Source organism: Pipistrellus hanaki, assembly GCF_964339955.1.
Source record: "Pipistrellus hanaki genome assembly, chromosome: 6".
Classification (NCBI taxonomy): Eukaryota; Metazoa; Chordata; class Mammalia; order Chiroptera; family Vespertilionidae; genus Pipistrellus; species Pipistrellus hanaki.
The window spans coordinates 15,733,175-15,758,160 of NC_140508.1; the positions used below are offsets into that span (position 1 = coordinate 15,733,175).

Sequence of the window (24,986 nt, forward strand, 5' to 3'; positions counted from 1 at the left end):
GCTGCCTGACCTTACCCAGGCAAGCTCCCAGATAGCCTCAGGCTGCTCCTCACAGTGGACCTGGGCTCCCTATGAGGCTGTTTCCTCCGGAAGCTAACATTGAGACAGAAATTCAGGTGCAAATGGTTTACTTGGAGGTGATCCCAGAAAACACCAGAGAGGATCACAGGGAAGGAGAGGGGAAGCAGCATGGAACAGTGAGTAGAATCAGAATGTGGGCAATGGGCTCCGTCTTGCTGGGCACATCCCAAACACCTGGTAGGTCAAAGTTTGGTGTTATCTCCTGGGGCCCCAGAAGGCTGGGATATTTATCCTCCAATTTCAGCCACTCGCCAAGGGCTCCTCCCAGGGGCCTTACCTTCCCAGCACTCTAGCCTGTCCCTCCTGGTGAGGAAACCCTTAGACAAAGAGGCTCAGGCTTGTCATCGATCCTGCGAGAAAAGAACTCTTGGAGCGTGTTAACCTGCCAGCCAGGTGACCTCTGCACTTCAGCATCTCTCACATGTCTAAGTTAGAACTCACTCCTACATTAGTATTGACATTTCCCTGCTGACCTTGGCCTGCATACCAGTGCTAAAGTTTCCACATTCAAGTTTCAGAAAGTGCCTCCTTCTGGACATGTTAACCTCCTTCATCATCTCAAACCACCTCCCCCCCCCCCCACACACACACACACTATGGTACCCAGCCTCAAGATCCTCCACTGGTTCTCAATTCCTGGCCCTTATGCCCCTGTAGGGCCCCTTTCCATACTGAACTAGGTGACCAATAACTAAAAGAGGAGGTAATGGTTTGTAACATCGGAATCTCGGTCACAAGGGGCATCTTGGCTTCCATCTTGGTCTCTCAGAACACTCTGTCTAGAGGAAGCCAGTCACCATGCCAAGCTCACAGCAGCCCTGGGAGAGGCCCATGTGGAAGAGAACAGAGACCTCCTGCCAGCAGCCAACACCAACCCGCAGCCATCTGGGAAGTGGTTTCTCCAGGCTTCAGGTGAGGGCAGTGCAGTCACTGTCTGAGTGTAACCTCATGAGAGATAAAACTTGGACCACCCAGCCAAGCCACCCCTGACACCTGACCCACAGACACCATGAGAGACATAGCAAACTGCTTAAGCCACTAAAAGCAGGGTTATTAGATAATATAATAGTTATGCAGCATTAGATAATGCATCCTACTGTGATGCACGAGCACACACACACACACACACACAAATGCAACCTACTCTCCATTCACTGTCACTCATGCTTTTTTTTTTTTTCTCCCTCACTTCAAAACCAAAGGTGAAATATAAAGCTCCAAATGATCCAGTGATTTCCCGGGTTGATCTGGAGTCTAAAACTGTTTATAAGCCATTAGGCTTTGTCTTCCCATAAGTTCTAGGCAGGAAGGTTTCTGTGGAAATCTATGGATGAATCCATGAGGGCACTCTCACGGCAACCAGAACCTAGGAACTGTGCAAAATCTACCCCCTAGCCTGAAGCAGCTGGGTTCTCCATTTGGTTCTTTGTAAGGCTGTCAGTGAAAAGTGACTTGTGCTCAGAACTTGGTAAAATATGGAGACAAGTTCACACTCTCTCCAATTCTCAGTAGAATATTGTCTCTGCCAGGGGATGAATTGCCAAGTGGAAGAGTCTGCCCAACACTGTAAAATAATATGTGCCCAACACATTCCCACCATCAGCCCCTGAACAACACACACACAGAAACAAAAAAAGCCCACAAGAATGAAGTCAGTGGGACAGCTGTGTTATTTAAGTATTTTGCAGATGTTGTTGCTTCTTTATAGGAAAGTGAGACTGACAGATGTGCTGGAAGACAATTAGACATCTTCGCAATGTTTCTTCTGCAGAGCGAGTTCAAATATCCAGGGTTTGGTTTCAACAATAAAGGTGCAATGAAGCATCTAAAAGAGACAAAAAGTAATAATCAGCTTTAAGAAAGAAAGAAATATATTTTTTTAAGTTTTTGTTTTAAGGCATGAGGAGCAGGCCTCTCGGCAGGATGGGCTCCTGCCAATTCGCTTTCCTGAGATGGAAGCCATCATAGCCATGGCTGTTTGCTCCAGGATGGCCTGAGAACCAGCTATCCTCAGAAATCCTCACTTCCAGCTATGCTTTTCATCTATAATAGTTGGGCCAACTTCCCTGCAGCCCATACCGCATGGAGGGCCCAGTGGGTCCTTCCCAGGGGAGGCAACCCGAAAAGAATAGTGCAGGGACCTGCATTCCTTGGGGAGGGGTGGGGTTCAAAGCCTGGACAGATACCACCAAGAAAACTTTCAGTCTGGAAGTTGGGAAGAGATACACAGTGATCTTTCCAGGACTTACAGACTGAGCAGGGCTTCAGGTTCACCCAGGAACCAAAAGGTTAGGGGTTTGATTTCCAGTCAGGGCACATGTCATATGGGATGAGTTGTCTTGTGTCCTTCCTCTCTCTCCTAAAAGTGTTATTCAGTTAGAATAAAAACAACATGGGAACACCTGCATAGCATCAGTAGAAAATTGAATGGCAGCATCAAGTAGAATTGAAGTTGCACAAAATACAAAGCTGAGATACCAGCTATGTAAGTAGAGCTGATGTCTGGAACATTCTCACCCCAGCACAAAACACAGGGAGCAGAACTCAGCCCAGAATGCAGAAGAATGAAAAGTAATAGCTTTGTGTTGCTTTAAACACTTAAGTGTGTATGTAAGTGTGTGTGTGTGTACGTGTGTGTGTGTGTGCACACACATGTGCACACATTGGCAAGGGAGAAGGTGGTATCAGCATAATATAATAAAAACAGTGCTCTATATCTAGAACCTGGCCATCCTCAATTCTGAATATGGTCAAAATATGGTTTGAAAAGGAAACTTGAAAATCAAAGCAAGGCTGGTTCTATCAGTTTTGTCTGTCTGGGATGCAAACTTAACCATGGCCATTCCCCCCTGCCTTAGTCACATACCTTTTGCATTTCAGGAAACTTTTGCAATAAGCAGTTTTCATTTTCTCCTAAAGCTTTCTTGCACATTGTTCGGCCAATTTTGACTTCAAGAAAGTAGTTCAAACTATCCGTGACCTGTCAATAAATAATTTAAAAATTAGATATAAAATAATAGTCATCTCTGATAAATAAACATGTCTACTTAGGGTCAATTATCCTCTCTCCCACAGTTTCCTTGCCAGAAGTTTTGGAATAATTGGAAGAGAGGGTTCTCTCTCTCTCTCTCTCTCTCTCTCTCTCTCTCTCTCTCTCTCTCTCTCTCTCTCATTATGGCATTTTATTTTAAAGTAGCAACAATTGTCCCAAGATAAAGCAAGGAAACTATTCCCAATAGAACTTTATTGGAGTTTGGGATAAAGACAACAGAGGTTGTAGCGTCTTCATGCCTAGTCAATAGAAAAGACATCCCAAAACTGAAATATACTTAGAGTGCATTGCTTCTCACCAAAGCCTTCCATGCTTTGGCGATTTTGACAATACACACCTTATCCCATATGATATACCCTCCAAAATTCCTGACTTCCTGGGCACCTTCTCTGTGCAGAGCCCACCATTGGCCTCTATTCAGGAGTGCCTTGTGAGGACCTGGAGCCATACAATGGTAAATGTAGACTTTTATCATTAAAAAAAGGAATGAGAAGAAAACAAGTTTACAAGGTTTAGGCGAGAGAACATGTGAAAGAGGATGGCCAAGTTAAACACAATAACTTACTCCAGAAGAATAGGAATAATTCAGAAAATATAGCCAACATTTTAGAAATTCTAGATAAATTGCCTGGGCATTGAACCACATGGGTGCGGTAGGCAGAAATCTAAGTGTGGTTTCATGCTATCTTCATTTTTAGTATGGACTGCTGAATTAATCTTCAGGCCTGGCCACATGAGAAAATGGGAAAGTAGGCGGGAAGCGTATAAGAATATGTCTGGAGGGACAGAGCAAACCATGTCTGATGGTGCCTGCAGGAATGCTGAGTCAGACTGGAAATGTGAGAAATAGACTGTTCACTTTCATTTTTTAACTCAACAACTTCCAAACATAGGTACTCCTAGAACTTGATTATGACTACAGATCAAGTTTCTCAACCTCAGCCCTAACTGGGGCTGGATCACTCTCGGGGGTGGGGGTAGTGGCTTTGCACTGGGGAGGGTGTTTAGCAGCCACTTTCCTGGCCCCTACCCACTGGATGTGAATAGCTGGCCCTTCAGTTGTGATGAGCAAAAATGTCTCCAGCTATTGCCAAATTCCCCTACCAAGCAAAATCCATATGCAGCTGAGAATGATTGCTTTATATTTGAGGGATGTTTCCCAATCATAAAAACAGGCTGATTTAATTCACACTCAACAGCCCCCAACTAGCCACCAGTCCTATCTTGACCTTTTACATTACCACAGCACAGTTATCTTTCTTAGGAAATACTAATTGGTTCAATGCTCGCCTCTATGATATAATCTATATTTAAATTCCTCTAATTGACCTAATAACATTCTTTATAATGTTTTAAAAAAATTTTTTTTATTGATTTCAGAGAGGAAGGGAGAGAAAGAGAGAGATAGAAACATCAATGATGAGAGAGAATCATTGATCGGCTTGCCTCCTGAATGCCCCCTACTGGGAATTGAGCTCACATCCTGGGCATGCACCTTGACCAGGATTCGAACTGGTGACCTCTTGGTTCCCGGGTTGACACTCAACCACTGAGTCACACTCAACTTGGCCTTTATAATTTTTTTATTTTTTTGCATGTCCTTATGTGTTTTCTTTTTAAATATATATATATATATATATATATATATATATATATATATATATATACTTATTTTTAATTAATTTTTTTATTGATTAAAGTATCACATATTTGTCCTCAACTCCCCATTCCAATTCCCCACTCCCCCACTTATGCCCCCACACCCCTATTGTCCTCGACCACTGGTTAGGCTCATATGTATGCACGTAAGTCCTTTGGTTGATCTCTCCCTTTTATCCCCACCCTCCCTTTGAGGTCCAACAGTCTGACCATGGCTCCTTATCTCTGGGTCTGTTCTTGTTCATCAGTCTATGTTGTTCACTATTTCCCCTAGATGAGTAATTTTTTTATTCCAAGAGACAATACAGGACCACACATTACATTTACTGTTATGTTTTTAAGCCTCTTTTATTTTTTATTTATTTATTTTTTAATCAATCTTTATTGTTCATATTGTTACAAAGGTTCCTCATTTCTTCCCCCCAGGTCCCCACCCCACCCTCCGCCCCCTCCCCATCCCCCATTGTCCTCATCCATAGGTGCAGTTTATGTTCAGTCTCTTCCTCCCTCCCTTTCCCCGATAGTAAATCCCTTTTCAGATAGTAAATCAGTTACTTAGCATTTTCTCATATCAACAATACCACCACATGCCCAATGATACATTTCACACAGAAGACATTTCCAAATAGGTCAACCAGCCTCATCCAGGCCCCACCCAAGGCACTCTTAGATCAACACCCCAGCGCTATACTAACTCAACACATCCAGATCTAAGCCTTCATCACTTGATTCAGCAGACCCTCAAGTTCCCACAAAAGTTTCCAGCCATGTCTGAGAGGCAGCCGTGGAGCAGGGGCAGGCGAGGAGCGAGAGGCCTGGCTGCTCCGGGCCTGGCCTCTGTTGCTCTGGTTCGTTCCACAACCAGCTGCTCCGGGTCTGGTCACCGCCGCTCCTGACCTAGTTGCTCTGGACCTGGCTGACGCTGCTCCGGGCCTGGCCGCACCCGACCCGGCTGCTCCGGGCCCAGCCGCTCCCAGCCTGGCAGCCGCTGCTCCTGGCCTGGCCGCACCCAACCCGGCTGCTCTTTAAGCCTCTTTTAATTGAGAACAGGGTCCCTGCTTTTCTCCCTGTCTTTCATGACACTGATCTTTAAAAAAAAAAAAATTTTTTTTTCTTAAAGATTTTAGAAGAAGGAAGGGAGGAGAGGTAGAGAGAAAGAGAAACATCAATGTGAGAGCAGAACATCAATTAGTGGCCTCCCATACATCCCCATTGGGGACTGAACTGCACTGGGGCATGTGCCCCAACAGGGGATCAAGCTGGCACCACCACCACCACCCCCACTCACCTCCACCCCTGGTGCATGGAATGATTCCCAACCAACTGAGCCACACCAGACAGGGTGACATCCATATTTTTAAGTGAACTTATGGAATGCCCCCATAATATGGTGTGTTTTTTTAATTGTTTCTCATGACAGTTTTGTGTGTAAGAATAACATAAACAGGTTGGTGTTGTGTCCTTTCAGGGATATCACATAAGGGCACATGATTTCAATTTTTCTAGTGTTGGAGTGAGGTGTTCATCAGACAATGCATCTTTTCCCCATTGTAATTAAGAAATTTGTTCTCCAGCTCTCTCTCACCCAATGGCTGGAGAATTTATTAATGATCTTTTTCCTGAATTAGTGGTTACCATGGTCATTGCAAAAGGTAGTTTTTTAGATACATCTGTAAGTAGACATTCCTTTAAAAAAAAAAATTTCACCTGAGGATATTTTTTTCTAATTGATTTTTAGAGAGTGGAAGGGAGAAGGAGAGACAGAGACAGGGAAACATCTATATGAAATAGGCACATCAATTGGTTGTCTTCTGCACATGCCCCTATCAGGACCAGGGATCGAGCCTACAACCAAGGTACATGCCCTTTGACCCTTCAGTCTTTGGGCCAACACTCTAACCACTGAGAGAACCTGGCTAGGGCTATAAGTAGGCATTCTTGTGTAACGAAAAGCCTTCTCTGCCCTGATTCTTTTTATCAGTGAAAACTAGACCTGCAGTTTCTTTGCTTGTTTGAAATCCCTATCTCACTCATTTTGATATTAGCCAAAATTTCCCAAACTTGGACTCTTTAATAGCCCTTCTGGGCTATTACCTGTGTTTTATGATGTGACTATAATTAATTTTAAGTTACCATAATGGGTATTTTATATTTCATTTCAGAATAGTAAAGGACACATTACAATGAATTTTATTTCAATAACCCCTAAAATATAAAATTAAAATATTTGGCTAAAGGCATCTCTGAGCCACTTTCCATTCATACATGATAGCCCCACCACGACCACAGACATGCAGAGAACTGAGGAGCAAATGCCCACCAACCTGCTCCTGGGACTTCAGCACTTTCACCACCTTGAAAGCGTACTTATCTTTGCTGGCCTTGTTATACTCCTTCATGGCAAACCACAGTGCCTGCTGCACATAGACATAGGTTTCCGGGATGTCTTTGAATTCCCTCACCACCTTCTTCCAGCCCCAGGTGCGCATATCTCTGGATACAAGAACCATAATGGCCACCAGGAGCAGCAGGCTTGGGGAGAGTCTGGCCATGGCACCTCGGCCAAGGGAGCTCAGGCCAGTTTCCTCTGTCCTTCCAGGGCTGAGGCGAGGGGTGGACCAGACCCAAGCTCTTGAGGCTACTGGGATGAAAAGGAAAGAATCTCTGAAAACACTGCCTTTTGTGGGTTCTCTCTCTTCTTCCCCAGACAGAAGCCATGGGAGGAATTTGTAATCACAATCTGCCCATTTTCCCATCTTAGCTCTTTTATTTCTGGAAGGAGGCATACATGCACTCACACATGGAAACATAGGCACGCGCACACACACACACACACACACACACACACACTACATCTTTCTTCCATGCCAGACGACCTCTGCTGCCTTATCTGCAAGGTCCCTGTGTGTCCAGTGCAGGAGCCTCACTGTGTGAAGTCTATCTGCACAGATAGCCACGAGGACTTACAGCAGATGTGCTGCCAAGGGGAGAAGACAGGTCCCCAAACTTCTCTTATTGTTTCCTTCCCAGGAGCACCTCAAAACTGTGCCCTGCATCTCCCCTCTTTCCAGTCGGGCTCATTAATCATCGCCCTGGGATCTATTTATTGAGTATCAGTGAGTCTTGCCAAACCCTGCAATAAGAATGGTACATGTTTTATCCCATGTAACCATTGCCATTTTTGAGGGGCCTTTTACACTGAGGACAATGAGACTCACAAAAAAGCCAAGCCAATGCCTTGGCCACTTGACAGGGTGAGAGCTTGACTTGGCTGCTTGCCCTGACATGAACCTTTGGACCCAGTCAATCTAACACACGTGTGTGTACAGGTCACAGCTTGTAATGTGCATTGATTCTGAGGAGATTCAGTATTACTATCTATAATAATAAAGGTGTAATATGCTAATTAGACCGGACAACTGAACAACCTTCCAGACATCATTCTGGACATCCTTCCGGATGAAGCCACAGTAGCGGGGGCCAAGGTAGAGGTGGTTAAGGGCGATCAGTCAGGCAGGCAGAGTGGTTGGGGCAATCAGGCAGGCAGGCGAGTGGTTAGGGGCCAGTGGTCCTGGATTGCAAAAGGGTGCAGGCCGGGCTGAGGGACTCTCCCCTAACCCCCATGCACTAATTTTGTGCACCAGGCCTCCAGTACAAGATAAAACTTACAGTTTCTTTGCTGTTCATCATATAATAATTGTGGTTGGTGAGACAGGCAAACGATTAAGAGTAGATGATGACTAAGCAGTTTAACAGGTAGAATTTAGTTGTGTTCATTACAGAAAAGTGACAAGTGCCTTATGCCTAAGTTGAATATGGATGATGCTGATATTCATCAGATATTAAGCACACATGCGATACACGCAGCACATGATACTCAGAAAGTCTTCATTTGCTGCCCACTCTGGACCCACGTATCCTCGCCCCAGAAAATGTAAACAGAATCCTGGGCTGTGCGGAAGGCCACACAGTGTGCCCAGTTATGTGAGGGCAAGGCAGACTCGCCTGGAGGAGGCTGATGCTACAGAGAACATGGCCGGCCCAGGCTCCATGTCTACCCAAAGGCCTCATAACCTAAGCATTTCAGCCAGCTCCTTCTCATTGCCTTGCTTCTTGGTCAAATGGTTTACAATGGTTTGGTAACACGTGCCATTTGAGCAGCAAACTTTGGCCTGTTCTGCTCTGTGATTCTGAAATCAGTGGCCTAGGGCAGTGGTCAGCAAACTCATTAGTCCACAGAGCCAAACATCAACAGTTCAACTATTGAAATTTCTTTTGAGAGTCAAATTTTTTTAACTTAAACTTCTAACGCCACTTCTCCAAAGTAGACTTGCCCAGGCCATGGTATTTTGTGGAAGAGCCACACTCAAGGGGCCAAAGAGCTGTATGTGGCTCGTGAGCCGCAGTTTGCCTACCATGGGCCTAGGGCATGCCTGGAGGCCACCCTGGCATTCCTGTCCTCTCCCACCCAGTACCGCTTTACCCCAGACCCACCTCAGAACCAAGTCCTCCACCAGTTTCCTGCTTGCTGAGCCTGGAGCTGAATGCCCAGACCCACGGTGGTATCTTTCTCCTTCCTGGGGACTTGAGCTCTGACCAGCTCCCGCCTTGTGGCACCCTGGGTCCCCAGCACGCTCAGTTCATGCCTGTGCCTGGTCAGGGTGTCAGTGGGACCGTAGCTCAGGGCTGCCTCTCCTCTGGATACACTCCCCAGCCAGGTGGTCACAGCTATGGCCCTTTTGTGAGGTAAGCCCAGCCCCTCTGATGTAGCTCAAGTGAGCAACACCTCTGACAGGGTCCCTCACCCCTCAGTTCACAGGCTCACCAACAGCCATCAGCATGCCTCACCCGCCCGCCCTCCCGCTCACTGTGCAGAAGTCTTCACTCTTGTTCTATGCCGCCTGACCTTCTACATTTCTGGGCTTTAGACTAAACCATTTGGAACAGAAAGCACCCCCACAGCCATTTTTTTCAGGGTCCTGTTAGCTGATTTCATGGTCTTAGAGTCAGGAAGAGGCACCAGACAGCCTGTCTCAGGGGGTCTGGGACTGAGAGGCCTGGGGAGGAGCGGTCCTTGGTGGAACCTGGGCTAAGGAGCTGCGGGCCCACAGATGGCAGAAGCTATTACCCAAAATACCATCTGGAAGATGTCAGCTGGCATCAACCATGCTGACATTTTTCAAGGTTCATCCATGTTGTAGCACTCATTGCTACTTAATTTCCTTTTATTGCTGAGTACTATTTCATTGTTTATATTACATATTTAATTGATCCATTTATCAGTTGGTGGACATTTGGGTTGTTTCTACTTTGTGGCTATTATGAATAGTACTGCTATGAGCATTCATGTTTAAGTTTTTGTGTGGTCATATGTTTTCACTTCTCTTGAGGTAATATTATTTCTCTTAAAGTGGAGTTATTGGCTTACATGCTAATTCTATGATTCTAAGTTTAACTTTTTGAAGAACTATTAGATGGTTTTCCAAAGTGGCTCTACTGTTTTATATTCCCATCAGCCATGTATAAGGATTCAAATTTCTCTACCTCTTTGACAATATTGATTATTATGTCTTTTTTTAAAAAAGAGGGAGAGAGAGAGAGAAATATCAATGCAAGAGGGAACGTTGATTGGCCATCTCCTTCACACCCCCACTGGGGATCAAGCCCAAAACCTGAGCATGTGGGCTGAGCAGGAACCAAACCAGCAACCCCTCAGTATATGGGATAACACCCAACCAACTGAGCCACACTGGCCAGAGCATTATCTATCTTTTTTTTATATTCATCCTGTTGGGTGTGAAGTGAGACAAGTGGTATGAATTTGATAAATCTGACACAGAAAACTTTAATTTCCATAATATCAAAGAGCCATTACAAAAATCCAATAGGTAACTTGCATAAAAGTTACAAATACAAAAATCACAAAAATATAAATGTATCTAATACACATGTAAAATATATGCTTACTAGTAGTAACCTCCTCAACAATAAAAATTAAAATTAACCCAACAATAAAATGTCACTATTCTCCTATAAATTGGGGGGGAAATGAAATACAATAACAAGGCCTTCTAAATAAGGTTCTTTCATCAACGTTGGCAGAGTGGGAATCCAACAGTCTATGTTCACAATGACTGAGCAGTCTCTGTTGAGCAGTTAAAAGTTACACGTTCCTTTGCACAATGTGCTGCCTCTAGGATTGCATCCCACAGAAATATTTGCCTATGTGTACAAAACTGACTGAAAAATTATTTACTGTAACAAGAAATTTTAACAGTAAAGAAAATTAGCCAAAATATGTATCAAAGTAGACTATTAAATAAGATATATAACGTCCATGAAATGAGATTTTTAAAAAGCAACAAAAATATGTGCATGTACTGACAAGGAAAGCTGTGTCCTCTATATAAATGTGATAAGAAAGTTGTAAAATACTAAGCAGAGTAAGATTTTGACTTGTTAAGAGTAAAGATAATGTGTTATTATAAGCTCAAATAAGAGAAAATCTGGAGACCATCCATAAGCTTGTGCCTGAGGGCTGGGAGCGGCCAGGCCCAGAGCAGCCCGGCCCAGAGCAGCCGGGTTGGATGCGGCCAGGCCCAGAGCAGCAGCAGCCAAGCCCAGAGCAACCAGTGCGGGAGCGGCAGTGGCCAGACCCGGAGCAGCTGGTTGTGGAACGGACCAGAGCAACAGAGGCCAGGCCCAGAGCAGCCAGGCCCGGAACAGCTCGCTCCTCGCCTGCCCCCACCCCAAGGCTGCCTCTCAGACATGGCTGGAAACTTTTGTGGGAACTTGAGGGTCTGCTGAATCAAGTGATGAAGGCTTAGATCTGGATGTGTTGAGTTAGTATAGCACTGGGGTGTTGATCTTTTAGTGCCTTGTGTGGGGCCTGGATGAGGTTGGTTGACCTATTTGGAAATGTCTTTTGTGTGAAGTGTATCTTTGGGCATGTGGAGGTATTATTGATATGAGAAAATGCTAAGTAACTGATTTACTATCTGAAAAGGGATTTACTATCTGGGAAAGGGAGGGAGGTAGAGACTGAACATAAACTGTGCACCTATGGATGAGGACAATGGGGGATGGGGAGGGGGCGGAGGGTGGGGTGAGAACCTGGTGGAGGGGGGAAGAAATGAGGAACCTTTGTAATAATATGAACAATAAAGATTGATTTAAAAAAAAAAAAAAAAAAAAAAAAAAAAAAGCTTGTGCCTGAGGAATGAGATTACTCAGGAATGTCACTAAGTTAATTATTTCTGTAATGCTCTATTTATAAATAAATATAATTACTTCAATAAAAATTTCAAGTTCTAAAGTAGCCACAGGCAAAAGAGGCTTCCAAAAGGAGCATGTGGAGTTATAGGGTTCCTAACTCTGTAAGGTGCTGTTACCCAATCAAAACCGATTCCTCCTCCCAATTGCAGAGGAGTTAGAATCAGACCTCACTCCGTCCTTTGTACCCAGTGATAAGCATATTCCTGGTGGTGGACCATCAAATTGGCGAAAGGCAAGGGGCCCCACTGCGACCAGGAAGGAGGAAATGGACATGCCCATCTTCCGTTACCACATACTATGAAACTGGAAAATAAAACAGCAAGCAGAGACGTGTGCATGAGGAAAGCATGTTTCTACCAGTTCTGGTCACAGAGCAAGGCGGAGACAGCGGGGCGCGCTCCAGAAGCCCCTAGAGGTCTGCACACTGCATCTTCATCACAGCGAACTCGGCATTCCAAGGGAGCGCGCCAATTATAAAGCTGCATGTCCGTTTCTGGAAAAGACCATCACCACAAACAGTCAGTAGTGTGCCACAGGTACCAGCTTAGACACATGCTGGAAGATGGCTGTCATCCATCAATAAATGCTCTCATGAACCTGCTAGATGGATGCTGCAGTCCTCATAGTGAGCAGCAAATGCTGATGGCCCCAGAGGACTCTCTGTTTCCACACCAACCGTTAGACAGCAAATACTGACCATCAGATGTAAATGTCATTTTATTTTCAATTCTCTGTAATAATTTCTATAATGTAAATAAAACAACAATATCCCAGATATGAACCAATTTATATTAATAATTAAATAATGCCTTTTGTTCTGATAACTAATAAGTCAGAATAAGAGCAATTTAGAAGGTTCTAGGGCCTAACCTGATTTTTATTTTATAGAGCCCTTCTCTCTTGTTTAGTATTAAAATTAATAAACAGGATTTAAAAATGCTTTTGGAATAAAATATTCTATCTGTGTATGATAGATGGATGAATGGATAAAGGGCCGAATAGGGGGAAGAATGGATAAATGAGTTGAGGGATGCATGGGTGTGTAGATAGATGAATGCATACATGGATAACTATAGGTAATTAGATGATAGATAGGTAGATATATAATTATATAGATGATAGATAGAAGTCCTGGAAAACAGCAAAGGGCATCTTAAATAATTGACTGCAACAAGGAGGGACTTCCAGGAGCTCTGAGGCAAATGGAGTCAGAGAGAATGGAGTACCAGACACATACAGAGGAGGACAATGGAGCTTCTTGCCCCACAGGCCCACAGACAATACCTGATCAAGATGGCTTTGCAGGGGAATTATATCAGACCTTGGCAACCAAAAGCTCCCTTTGCTTTTAAACACAGAAACAGATGGATTCAAAACACAGAAATAGATGGAAAGCCTCCACTCTTATTATACCAGACAAGAAAAAACCCTAGACCAAATCATAAGCCAAATGGCTGGTCCCAGGCCTGCAGCAGCAAGTATCATCAAGGAACTTCAAAAATGGCATTGACGTTCTTACTGCTTAAATGTTTGTCCTAGTAAATACAACAAAAATCCTTAAAAAAAAAAAAAAAAAAAAAAAAAATACCAGTCCCCTGGCCGGGTGGCTCAGTTGGTTGGAGCATCATCCTGTTTATGGAAAGGTTCAGGTTCAATTCCAAGGGTGCACAGGAGGCAGCACATCCATTGTTTCTCTCTCACATCCAAGTGTATGAGTCTCTCATTCTCCCTACCCCAACCCCTTCCTATCTCTCTAAAATCAACAGACAGGGTTTTTAAAATACTGGCAACTTAAACAATTACTGCTAGATAGAGGCTGCCAAGTTTTACAAGTCTAATGCAGTGCTTCTGAGCCTTTCCCAGTGATGTAAAGTATATGCAGGGTGTCTGTACCTGGAAATTCTGATTCCATAGGTTTAGGATAAAGCAAAGGAACTGGCCTATGTGTGTATCAGTGTGTGCATATGTGTCTGTGTTTTCACCTCATCCTCCAAAGGTTCTTAATAGTAGGGAAGTTTGAGAATTCTTATATAAAATCAAAAGTCCTAAATAAAGAAGTGGCAAATAGAACCCCACTGCATTCTAACAGAGGAGTGCAGACACAATCTGTTGCACTCTTTCTTTCCAACCTGGGGCTGGCAGGAGGGCTACAACAAAGAAAGGAGGGAGGAAGGAGAAGCTGTCTGCCATCAATGTGGTGGTGACTTAGAATACACCATCAATGTTCACAAGCACATCTGTGCAGTGACCTTCAAGAGGTGCACGCCCTCCCCCACCCCAACACTCAGAGAGAGCTGCAAATTTGCAGTGAAAGCTAGAAATGCCAGATGTGCCCATCAATTCCAGGCTCAGCAAAGCTGTCTGGAGTCAAAGGAATAAGAAATGCCCCATACAGTATGCCCCATACTATATCTGTATGTGGTTATCCAGAAAATTTATATATACTGGAGATCTATGGGCCTGTCACCATTTTCAAAAACCTATTGTCAGTCAAAGAGGATGAGAACTAATAATAAAATAAAGTTACAAAACTACACAAAAAAGATAAGTGTACCATAGTCCAGACATATAAAAATAAGGACTCAATATGAGGAAATCTATTATTTCAGTTTACTACACTAATAGTTCAAAGAAGAAAAAGAATTCACTATCCTTGGTAGATGCTGAAAGAATAATTTATAGAAGAAAATATTCTTAATTTTTAAAATAACACTTCATAAAGAGAATTGGAGAGACTTCAGAAAGTAGCACTTATGTAATATTCAATAAAAGACTATAAATACTGAAAATATTCCCATTAAAGCGGGAATAAGAACAATTGTTTAGCATTATTATTCTTCCACATTATTCCAAAGGTTTGGAAAGAAAGTTTTCAGTGTTGATAAATGTGTGCTTAAAAACATATACCTTAGAACTGAGTTTGTTCATGGAAATGTTAGATACAATAAGTAAGCTCCTAGACCTAGAGGAAAATTCTCCTTAATTCTTAATTCTTTTTAATATGTTCTACAAACAGGTAAAAAGCAACAATGTTCACTATAACTCCAATCAGTCCAGTATAAAAATATATATATATTTAAACCGACCATAATTCTACTAAAAGATTAAAAAATAAAACTAGCACAAAAGATCAGATGGCATTAAGACATGCTCACAGCTTAAATGTGTGCCCTGATGACTATCTACTGTTAACTGGAAACGATCAAACTTGCTCAGGCAGTTCCAGGCATGGTGGAGTGTCCTTGGTGATCAGGCCTTTGTAAGCTAAGCTCCTGTACTCAAGGCCAGAAGCAGCATCACTTGGGAACTTGTCAAGAAAGCAAATTTTTGGATCCCATTCCAGACCAATGAATCAGAAATTCTGCAGGTGGGATGTGGGTTGATCAAGGCCTTCCAGTAATTCTTATGCCCACTCATGAGGAGAACCATTGATATAAAGAAAGGGACAAAGACACCCCTCGTAGGCAAAACTCAGGGGCCTCCACCAACCTCAGACTAAGCACTTGGATAAATCCAGGGCTCCCTCCACCTCTGAAATTAAAAATATAGGCTTGAAGCGAAAGGCCCCTGAGCCAACCCAGCTCTTTGGGGAGAGTCATTGGGCCTTCATTGAAACTATGGTTGAGCCTAGCAAGAACCATCTATAAGTCTGGGATGGGGACACTGTGTGGCCTAGTCACTGCTTAGTCACCAACAAACAGAATAGCACTGGTGTAAATAAGCTTCAATGAGTAGATGAGTGAATTAACAAATTTCTCTTGTGTCTTCACAAGGGTGAGTAACTGTGGGGGCAGCCACAGCTGACTGCTCCCCCAGATCCAAGAGAGCAGATTTGCAGTAAATATGCCTTGGCAAGTTTTCCAGCCCCAAGAGGCCAGCATTAATGGAGCCCTTGCAGTAAGAGTAACGTGGATAGCATGCTGTCCCTAAGATGAGGGGTGGAAAAGTATCAGAGAAGGCCACCACATTCTGCAGACCTACACTCTCCACTCTAAAAGCCACAGAGTTGACCACTTCTGGGGCTGAATATTGGGAGTGATCCTGACCGCAAAGAGAGAGTCTGGACACCTCAAGTTCTACTGGCTGGAGCTTAGAGTAGCCAAGACCATCACTTACCTTTGCCAGTTTGGAGTTTTCCTGAGTGACACAGTTTTCATTACTGTTTGAAAGCTTTTTGCAGTTGCTGCGGGCAATTTCAACATCAATAAAGTACTCCAAACGGTCTGTGACCTGTCAATTAGCAATTTTAACAATTATGCGATCTTATTTAAAAAGTTGTATTTTTACCTTTAAGAAGTTTTAGCGAGCACTAAAAAATTACTCTCACTTTCACCCTGCCTATCTGTTAGCCAGTCTTTCTTTAGTGATGCCCACTGCCTGGATTCCTTTGCACATTGGTACCAGTTATGTAGCCTACGTGGAGCAGGATACTCAAGGAAGAGTCTTCTTTCCAGTGTGGGGCCTCCTGGAAGGCAAGGTCTTCTAATTCCATTTTCTGCCCCAAAGTCCAATGTGTGCTGCATGCTCAGTGATGGATCAGGGGATAAAACTGAAGTCACCAGAACCAGCAGCTCTTCTGGGCCCAAGATGTTACATATTCATGTGGCCAGATGGGAGGCAGACACTTCAGCCACATTGGACATCCCCCGCCCCCACCCGATTCTTATCCCACACACACACCCCTCAGATTCTGTCATCTGGTTAAATCTCCTGCCCTTTTTTCTACTCAAGGCCTCTCCCACCACCTCAGCAAACAGTCCTTAAGGAGGTATGCCAAGGGAGTTTGTCTTTCTGTTTTCTGTTGAGTGTTTAGCAAGGTGTGTAGCAGTAGATTTGTAGTAAGGCATCAGTAGTTACTGAATCCATTAATGATTGAGAGCAGTGAAGGTGAAGGTGTTCATTGAAATCTGCTTTGGTAGGGATATAAAACATCACAACAAGCCACAAAAAGGGGTAGCTGTGCCTTGGTTCCAGCCTCCCTGGACTCCACTTTTTCTAGTACATTTCCTCATTGCCATCTCTGAACCTTGACAAATTTGTATTAAATTTTGGCTGTGTTCCAAAGAATTAACAAAGGAGACTCTGGCCTATTGAGGAGAAGCTGGTTAGACATCAAGAAGTGACCAGCAGAGGTACACCTTGAGTTTGGAAATTAAGTTTGTATTTAGAGAACCTCAAAAATACTGTGGCCATGAACCTGGACTTCCTGTTAGTCACAATGCCTGCTGACCCTCACCACTCTCACTCTCTATCTCGCACTACTCCCGGGCTTTGCACACAATAACTCAGTCTGTCTCGTGTGCTCAGTGGTTGAGCCTCAACCTATAAACCAGTCATGATTTGGTCAGGGCACATGCCCAGGTTTCAGGGTCAATCCCCAGTAGAGGGTGTGTAGGAGGCAGCTGATCAAGGATTCTCTCTCATTATTGATGTTCTATCTCTCTATCCCTCTCCTTTCCTCTCTGAAATCAATAATATATATATATATATATATATATATATATATATATATATATATATATATATAATTTTGTTTAAAAATAACTGAATATATATATATATATATATATATATATATATATATATGTCTTAAAATAACTCAGTTAACCCACATGCTAACCCTCTCAGATAAGACTATCACTCCCATTTTTTTCAGGTAAGGAAACTGAGGCACAGAGGAACTAATTAACTATCCATCTAACCATCAGCCAACCCAGGGTTCAAACAAGGTGTCCTAGCATGAGGACTGGCATCCTTAACCACCATCTTGCTTCTGCCCGTTCATCTTGTCCAATGGGAGGAAGGCAGAGGATTGCTATGTGTGATTCCTGGGGAATGTGAACCTGGTGTGGGAAAGCTGGGAGCCATCCGGTTACATGGACACCTTGATTGAATCTGCATAACCTCTTTCTAAATATAAGGTACCTAGAATGACAGTTTTAAAACCCAAATCTAATAACATGGATCCTCCAGACCACATGTCTGTCTGGCTTTCCAATGCTCCTAAAATATAGTCAGAGTCTTGCCCATAGCCTGCAAGGACCTGGTGGTCACTGTTTATTTCCTGGCCAGTCACACTGGCTCCTGAGTTGCAAGATGGGCCCTGCTTCTTCCCACTGGCAACCTACTATGCCTAATTGCTCTTCCCCACCCCCATGCACCGTAAACCTCCCTGCCTTCCTTCTGTGGCAGATGCTATGAGTGGTGCCCCATGTCCCATGCTGTTCCTAAGCACTCTACTAGGTCCTGGGGCTCCATGCTGGGGTTTCCTGCTGCCAACAGGAGCAAGGACTCCCTAAATAGCTCTTGGACAATGCCAGGTAAAAGTTAGGTAAATGCCCTAACCGGTTTGGCTCAGTGGATGGGTTGTCAGCCTGCAGACTCAAGGGTCCCAAATTCAATTCCGGTCAAGGGCATGTACGTTGGTTGTGGGCACATCCCCAGTACGAGGTGTGTAGGAGGCAGCTGATTGATGTTTCTCTCCATCAATGTTTCTAACTCTCCATATCCCTTCCTCTCTGTAAAAATCAATAAAATATATTACAAAAAAAAAAAAGAGTTGGTGGGTAAGTAACCTAGCTCCTCACCTACAAGGTGGCTCCATTTTGAACCAGGCTCTATGCCCTCTCCCTGATTCCCCAGATAGACTGAGCCCAGCTGCCAAACGTGGTAACCTGCTCAGTAATTTATCCTGCATGATGTCTCCTTCCTGACCCCTCACATCCCCCCTTCTGGCCTCCTGGTGCTTCCTGGGATGGCCCCCCAAATATCTGCACTTGAATTTTAGCACAAGATTCTGCTTCTGGAAAACCCAAACTATTGTAAAACACTTCCCACCCACTTACTTCACCTATTTCACTCCTAGTCTGACCTTGGGATGACCTAGAAAAGTGGTACTCAACCTTGTCTGCATATTGGGATCACCTACTGGAGGATTTTAACACCTACTGAGACCAGGGTCCTCCCTAAAGACTCTCATTTAATTGATGGGGTCCAGTAGGATATTTACAAGCTCCTTAGGTGAGAAATGCTGTCTGAAAAGGTCTTTCCCTGACAACCAGACCTTGTCTATGTTCCATGCCTCTGAAACAAACATCACGGCTCCTCATTCATGGTTGAGCATTTTTTCTTTCTAATTGGACTCCTGGCTCCCCAAGGGCTGTGATCATTTCTGTCCATCGCACAGCCCCACCTACAATGGCTAGCATAGAAGTGACTTGGGAGAAACTTGCTAAATGTGTATGTTTCTGGGGGTACCAAAGGGGGGGAAAAAAACAAAACTGTGAGGGAAACTAGGAAAGTTACAAGACCTAGTAGCTATTTCTTTATTTCAAAACTAGTGTCCTAGTGCATGGATTCATGCACATTAAAAGGAAATTAATTCGAAGAAATATTTTAATATCACCATTTGCATTTCTCTATAATAGAGGTGTCAACAAAATTTAGGATTGACAATGACAGATCGAAACACACAAGTGCAATTAGCACCAGTGAGAGCTTTATATATGTAGATAAACTTGCTTAATTAGACCTGCTTTCTGATTTAGCTAAACTTTTTCTAGCCCAGTAAAGCACCCCAACTTCTCTTTCAGGTAATTGTCAGTAGCACAGCAGTAAATATCAACACGAAGCCGATTGTTATTGTAGATCACACAGGGAGAACAAAGGATAAAATATTTAACTGCAGCAGTGTTTGACTATATTCTGCACAGTGAAAAAATCTGAATTCATTTTCAAGGTTCATCATTTTTTACTTCTTTTCAGTCGGGTCAAATTTCTAAGCTTTCTAAACCTCCATTTTTCTGGCTAATGAAAAGAAAATAGTATTCGAATGAGTCTCCTATTTACCTACTTCGGGACTTCTGTGAGAATCAAATGAGATGAGACACATGTAAATGCTTCACAGACATTTGGTTAAAGTGTAAAATGTTTCCGCCGGGCTATAAAGCAAGTCATGTTCCTGGGCTGAAGAAACTCCAAGGAATCTAGTTGCTAAAGAGAGGAAGCTGGGCATTGCTACTTGACCTCATTACCCAGTGCCCACAGCCACCTTTTCCAGGCTGGGCTGGACTGTGGGCCGCATTTTGCACCATGGGATCTCAGCAGTATCTGCTGCAATTTGGTGATGTGCCACTCTGGGGTGGTGGTGGGGCCTGTGTCCCACTTGGAAGAAGCCAGGTCCATGGAGCTGTTTCTCTGTAAATGACCAGTGTGCATCACAGCAGCTCCTGCATTGAGTGTCTGCCCCCTGGTGGTCAATGTGTATCATAGAGACCAGTTGGACAGTCGGACACTTAGCATATTAGCCTTTTATATATATATTCAATAGATGCCACAAGAGTGTGCCTCCTGATGGATTGTGGCATATGCCCAATAAGTAAAGCATGCTGCAGCAGCAGCAACATAGCATTCTGCAAATGTGGTGTTCCTGGCTCTCATATTCCCAAGAGATGGAGTCATAAGGACCAACATGTAAAGTGGTCCAGCTCCTGCTAAGAGACAGTCTGGAGAATGTAAAGCCTGAAGTAAGCTCTGCTAACAATGACCTGCCATTTTCAACTCATTCTCATAAATTGCATGGTGCAATTATAAGCCATACCACCATCCAACCATTGAGGCTGAATTCCAACACAGAGCCTTTTATCAGACATGGAAGCCAAGGCCACATGCTGGAAACTCCAGGGAGCATCTCACAACCTAGCATCCAAGTCAACAACACTTTCTAGATTTGGGCAATTCATGGTCCTGTGAGGATGGATACATTTCTATAAACAGAAAATCATAGTCTCCACTTCCATTAAAATGTTGGATTAAAAGTACTAAAGAATGGAGGAGGATGCACCTTATTAGCCTCCACATTAGATAGTGTGCCCTGTGATTCTTTTCAACTCCACATTACACAATAGGTGGATAGATTGAAATGTGGCCCGTGGCAGCATTATTGCAAAATATCCATGGTACTCAATTTGTCTCTCAATAACTTTGGCAAATACAAATAATGAACATTCGATTTGTAGTTTTGGGTTTAAATGAGTTAATATATGTGAAGAACTTAGAATGACAGTCTAAGCATATATAGGAAATGCACTGATGTTATAGTAATGTGCAAGTGTATATATGTTTGAGCACTTACATATTTAAGATTTTCACATATCAGTGTTTTTCTCAGATGCCCAAATTTTCAGACTGGCTTCAGTCTTTACCCCAGAAACAAATGTGCATATTGAGAGAGAACACCTTTACCTGCAGCTGGACTTGCATTATGTTGACCACGTGGAAGATGTACTTATCCTCACTCTCTTTGTTGTACTCTTGCATGGCAAACCACAGACACTGCTTCACGTTGTAATTAGAGGCATCAATAACTTTTAGTTCCCTTATCACCTGGACCTTATTCTTGTCTGGGTCTATGCTGGCCACTAGGGCCACCACAAGGGTGAGCAGGAACAGGCAGGACCCCCAGAGTCTTGTCATGGTCTCTCCATCCAGGGGCACCTCTTTGACCTCTCAGGGATGGAGCTGCAGATGAGATGGGATGACCGCTGCTGCTGCTGCTGCTATAGTTCAAAGAACTTACCACAATAACATCAGCCCAGCTAGATTCAAGACAGAGCCATCAGAGTCACCTGTAGGCTACCCCTGTCCTCCAAGAAAACCCACCCAAGAGAAACCCTGAGGAGTCTCTACTCCAAGCATCTGCCCTCCTTATCCTGGGTGTGGTCTGCAGTTCCAGGGAGAACACTTAGCCCAGAGGTACCACCATCTACTCTGTGAGCCTCACCACACACTCTTGCTTGTGTGTCTCAGGCCTCTAAGATGTGACTGGGTTCCTGACTCCAGCGCTCAGTGGGCCTTCCAACCTACCCCACTGCCAGCTGTTCCTTCCTCCTGTGGAGTCAGATTCTGCCCCAGGTGCCAGATCGTGGTTCTCCTGAGTCTCTGACACTCTCAGCTTGCAAGTCTACCCTGACCTGTGGCCTCCTTTACTCCTGATCTCTGGTTTCTCTTCACCTGCTGAGTCCATGCCCCTGCAGAAAGGTCCCACTTTGTGATGTAATTTAGCACTTGTGACCCCGCCTCAGGGAGGGCATCTCTAGCCTGCTGCCACTGACCTTCAGTCCTGGCAAACTCTTCCTGCTTCTGCCCTTGTAGTGAGAATTCATCGAAGGTTTCCTGCTCACATGTGCCATGACCCTAGCTTCCTAATTGCATGGCCTCTGGACTACCTCTGGCCCATAGTACCTCTCTCCACTGTTCTGCCAGAGAGCAGGTAACACAGCCCATCCTGTGGAGCTCCTGTATGCCCTGGGCTCTCAGAAATGATGTTTCTCTGTGAAAACCCAAAATTGGTATCCAACAAAATACTAGAAAGGTAGATAGATGAGCACTGGTCCCAGGGTGCCTTCACCTGACCTTGGCCTGTACCTCTCAGGAGACCCCAGAGTAGTGCATGCAGTGGAAAGCATTAGACTACATTAAGCACCACCACCCAGCCACCTCCAGAAGCAATACACTCCAGAGGCAGATTCAGAAGACAACAGAACTCTGATGAAATAAGTCCTGCTCTTTGGTGTGGGCTCCTGCACAGATGGTCCTGGACAGTGTGGGGAGATCGGTGGTCATAGGCAGTTCTTATAGCTGATCAGCCTGGGGGTAAATCCCTCCCATTGATGAGCCAAGAACTATCAAGGCTCAACTACAAGAGGAGGGTGTATACAGCCCACACCTGGGGTGAACTTCAAGTGCCCAGTTTGGGTGATTGGAGACTATGATAGTGGACCCTACAGGACACCTACAACATGAGGCTATTCTATTAAGCCTGAGATGCATAGTAGCTCTACCTAACGCATAGAAACAAACACAGAGAAGCATCCAAAATAAAGAGACAAAGAAATAGATCCCAAATGAAAGAATAGGAAAAATCTCTAGAAATAGAACTAAGTGATATGGAGAGAAATATGCTACCATATACAGAGTTCAAAATAATTGTTATAAGAATGTTCAATGAACTTAGTGAGAAACTCAACAGCATAAAAAAGACCAGTCAGAAATGAAAGATACACTAACCGAAATGAATAATTTACTGGGAATCAACAGTAGAGTAGAAAAAGCCAAGAATCAAATCAGCAATTTGGAATATAAGGAAGCAAAGATCATCCAATTAGAAGAGTAAAAGAAAAAAGAACCCCAAAAAATAAGGATAGCATAAAGAGTCTCTGAGACAACTTCAAATGTACCAACATTTGCATCATGGGGCTTTCAGAAAGAGAAGAGAGACAACAAGAAATTGAAAACCTGTGTAAAAAAAAAAAAAAAAAAAATGATGATGATGATGATGATGATGGAAAATTTCACCAAATCTGGTGAAAGAAATAGACATATAAGTGTAGGAAGCACAGAGAGTCCCAAACAAGATGAACCTAAAGAGATCTATACCGAGAAACATCATAATTAAAATGCAAAAGGTTACAAACAAAGAGAAAATCTTAAAAGCAGCAATAAAAAAGTAGTTAGTTACCTACAAGGGAAAGCCCATAAACTATCAGCTAACTTTTTAACAGAAACTTTGCAGTCCAGAAGGAACTGGTAAGAAATATTCAAAGTGCTGGCCAGAATGGCTCAACCTATGAATCAGGAGGTTACAGTTCAATTCCTACGCAGGGCACATGCCTGAGTTGTGGAGTGTGGGGTGTGCAGGAGGCAGCTGATCAATGATTCTCTTTCATCATTGATGTTTTTATCTCCATCTCCTTTCCTCTCTGAAATCAATAAAAATATAAATAAATAAACTAGATGAGGGCATAGGAGGCCTCCTGCACAGTTGGTGGGGATGAGAACTGGTGCCTCTATTCTGGAGGACAAATTGAGGGCTTGCAAGCCCTGAAATGCAGCAAGTCCATCCTCAAGTGCTAGTTGAAAGAATTTCTTAGGAACAGGAGGGACATAAAGGTAAAAGTTCATTGCAGCAAATTTGGCAGCAAGGAATCAGAAGCAGTATAGGGATGGAAGAAAGGGTAGGTAAAATAGGTGGGCATTCCTATCATACTATGCAAAAGTTAGAAACTAGACTAGATGTATACAGAGAAACAAGAACAGATCTTTTAAAAGACAATGTTGACAGGAAAAAGTAAATTCAAGGACCTTGGCTGGTGTGGATCAGTGTTTAGAACATCAGCTTACACACTGAATGGTCACAGGCTTGATTCCAGGTCAAGGGAACATATTTAAGTTGCAGAATAGATCCCTGGCCCCCATTGGGGTGAGTGCAGGAGGCAACCAATCAATATGTCTCTATCACATTGGTATTTCTCTCTTTCTCTCTTTCTCTTTATCTCCCCCTCTCTATAAAAATAATAATAATAATAAAATAAAAATAAAAATATCCTCAGTGAGGATTAACCAAAAAAAGTAAATTCAAGGTACATAAATACACAATTACATAAACATTATAAACACAAACCAATACTGCCAATTCTTCAAGAATACTGGCATAAAAATACCCATAAAAGTCATAAGATTGGTTATCTAAGAAGGAAATGGACAGTGAACACCGGAGTAGGTGTAAGAGAAAAAGAGAATGAATCAATAAATGAACAAATGGGAAGCAGACAAGCCAGAAAGGACCCTGGCACACTTGGGATGGCAAGGGGTAAGATCTAGGAGTGGGAAAGTACTGAGAACTGAGTCATAAAGGAGAAAGGTGCCTTCCAGTGCCTCTCCCCCATGAGGCGGTCTCCTGTAAGCAGTGTATCTGTTGAGTGCCTCCTACACAGGACCGGGGCGGGGGGGGGGGGGGGGGGAAGAGGGGTTCTGAGTCCTTGCCTGCCCAGTTTGGCATGGGAGATCAGCTCGAATAGTCTCTAATTAATGATTTCTTGATATTTACATTTCACTGTGGTTTTAGAATAGTCTGCATGGT

General features: G+C 43.6%; 2 protein-coding genes across 2 annotated transcripts; both read right to left on the reverse strand.

Annotated features, from left to right (window-relative positions):
- Positions 1-1,734: 1,734 nt before the first annotated feature.
- On the reverse strand, positions 1,735-8,892 carry LOC311625117 (cystatin-13-like). The gene is made up of 4 exons (XM_084889061.1): positions 8,798-8,892; positions 7,117-7,433; positions 2,948-3,061; positions 1,735-1,906 (listed from the first exon to the last, which is right to left on the reverse strand). The coding sequence occupies exons 2-4, from the start codon at positions 7,342-7,344 to the stop codon at positions 1,823-1,825; spliced, it is 426 nt and encodes a 141-aa protein (XP_084745187.1). The 5' UTR covers positions 7,345-7,433; positions 8,798-8,892; the 3' UTR covers positions 1,735-1,822.
- A 3,584-nt stretch (positions 8,893-12,476) lies between these two features.
- Positions 12,477-21,541, reverse strand: LOC311624789 (cystatin-8-like; the record flags this gene model as incomplete). Its single annotated transcript, XM_084888405.1, has 3 exons — positions 12,477-12,560; positions 16,184-16,297; positions 21,311-21,541. 3 exons carry the CDS (start codon positions 21,539-21,541, stop codon positions 12,477-12,479), a joined length of 429 nt encoding a protein of 142 aa, XP_084744531.1.
- Positions 21,542-24,986: the final 3,445 nt, after the last annotated feature.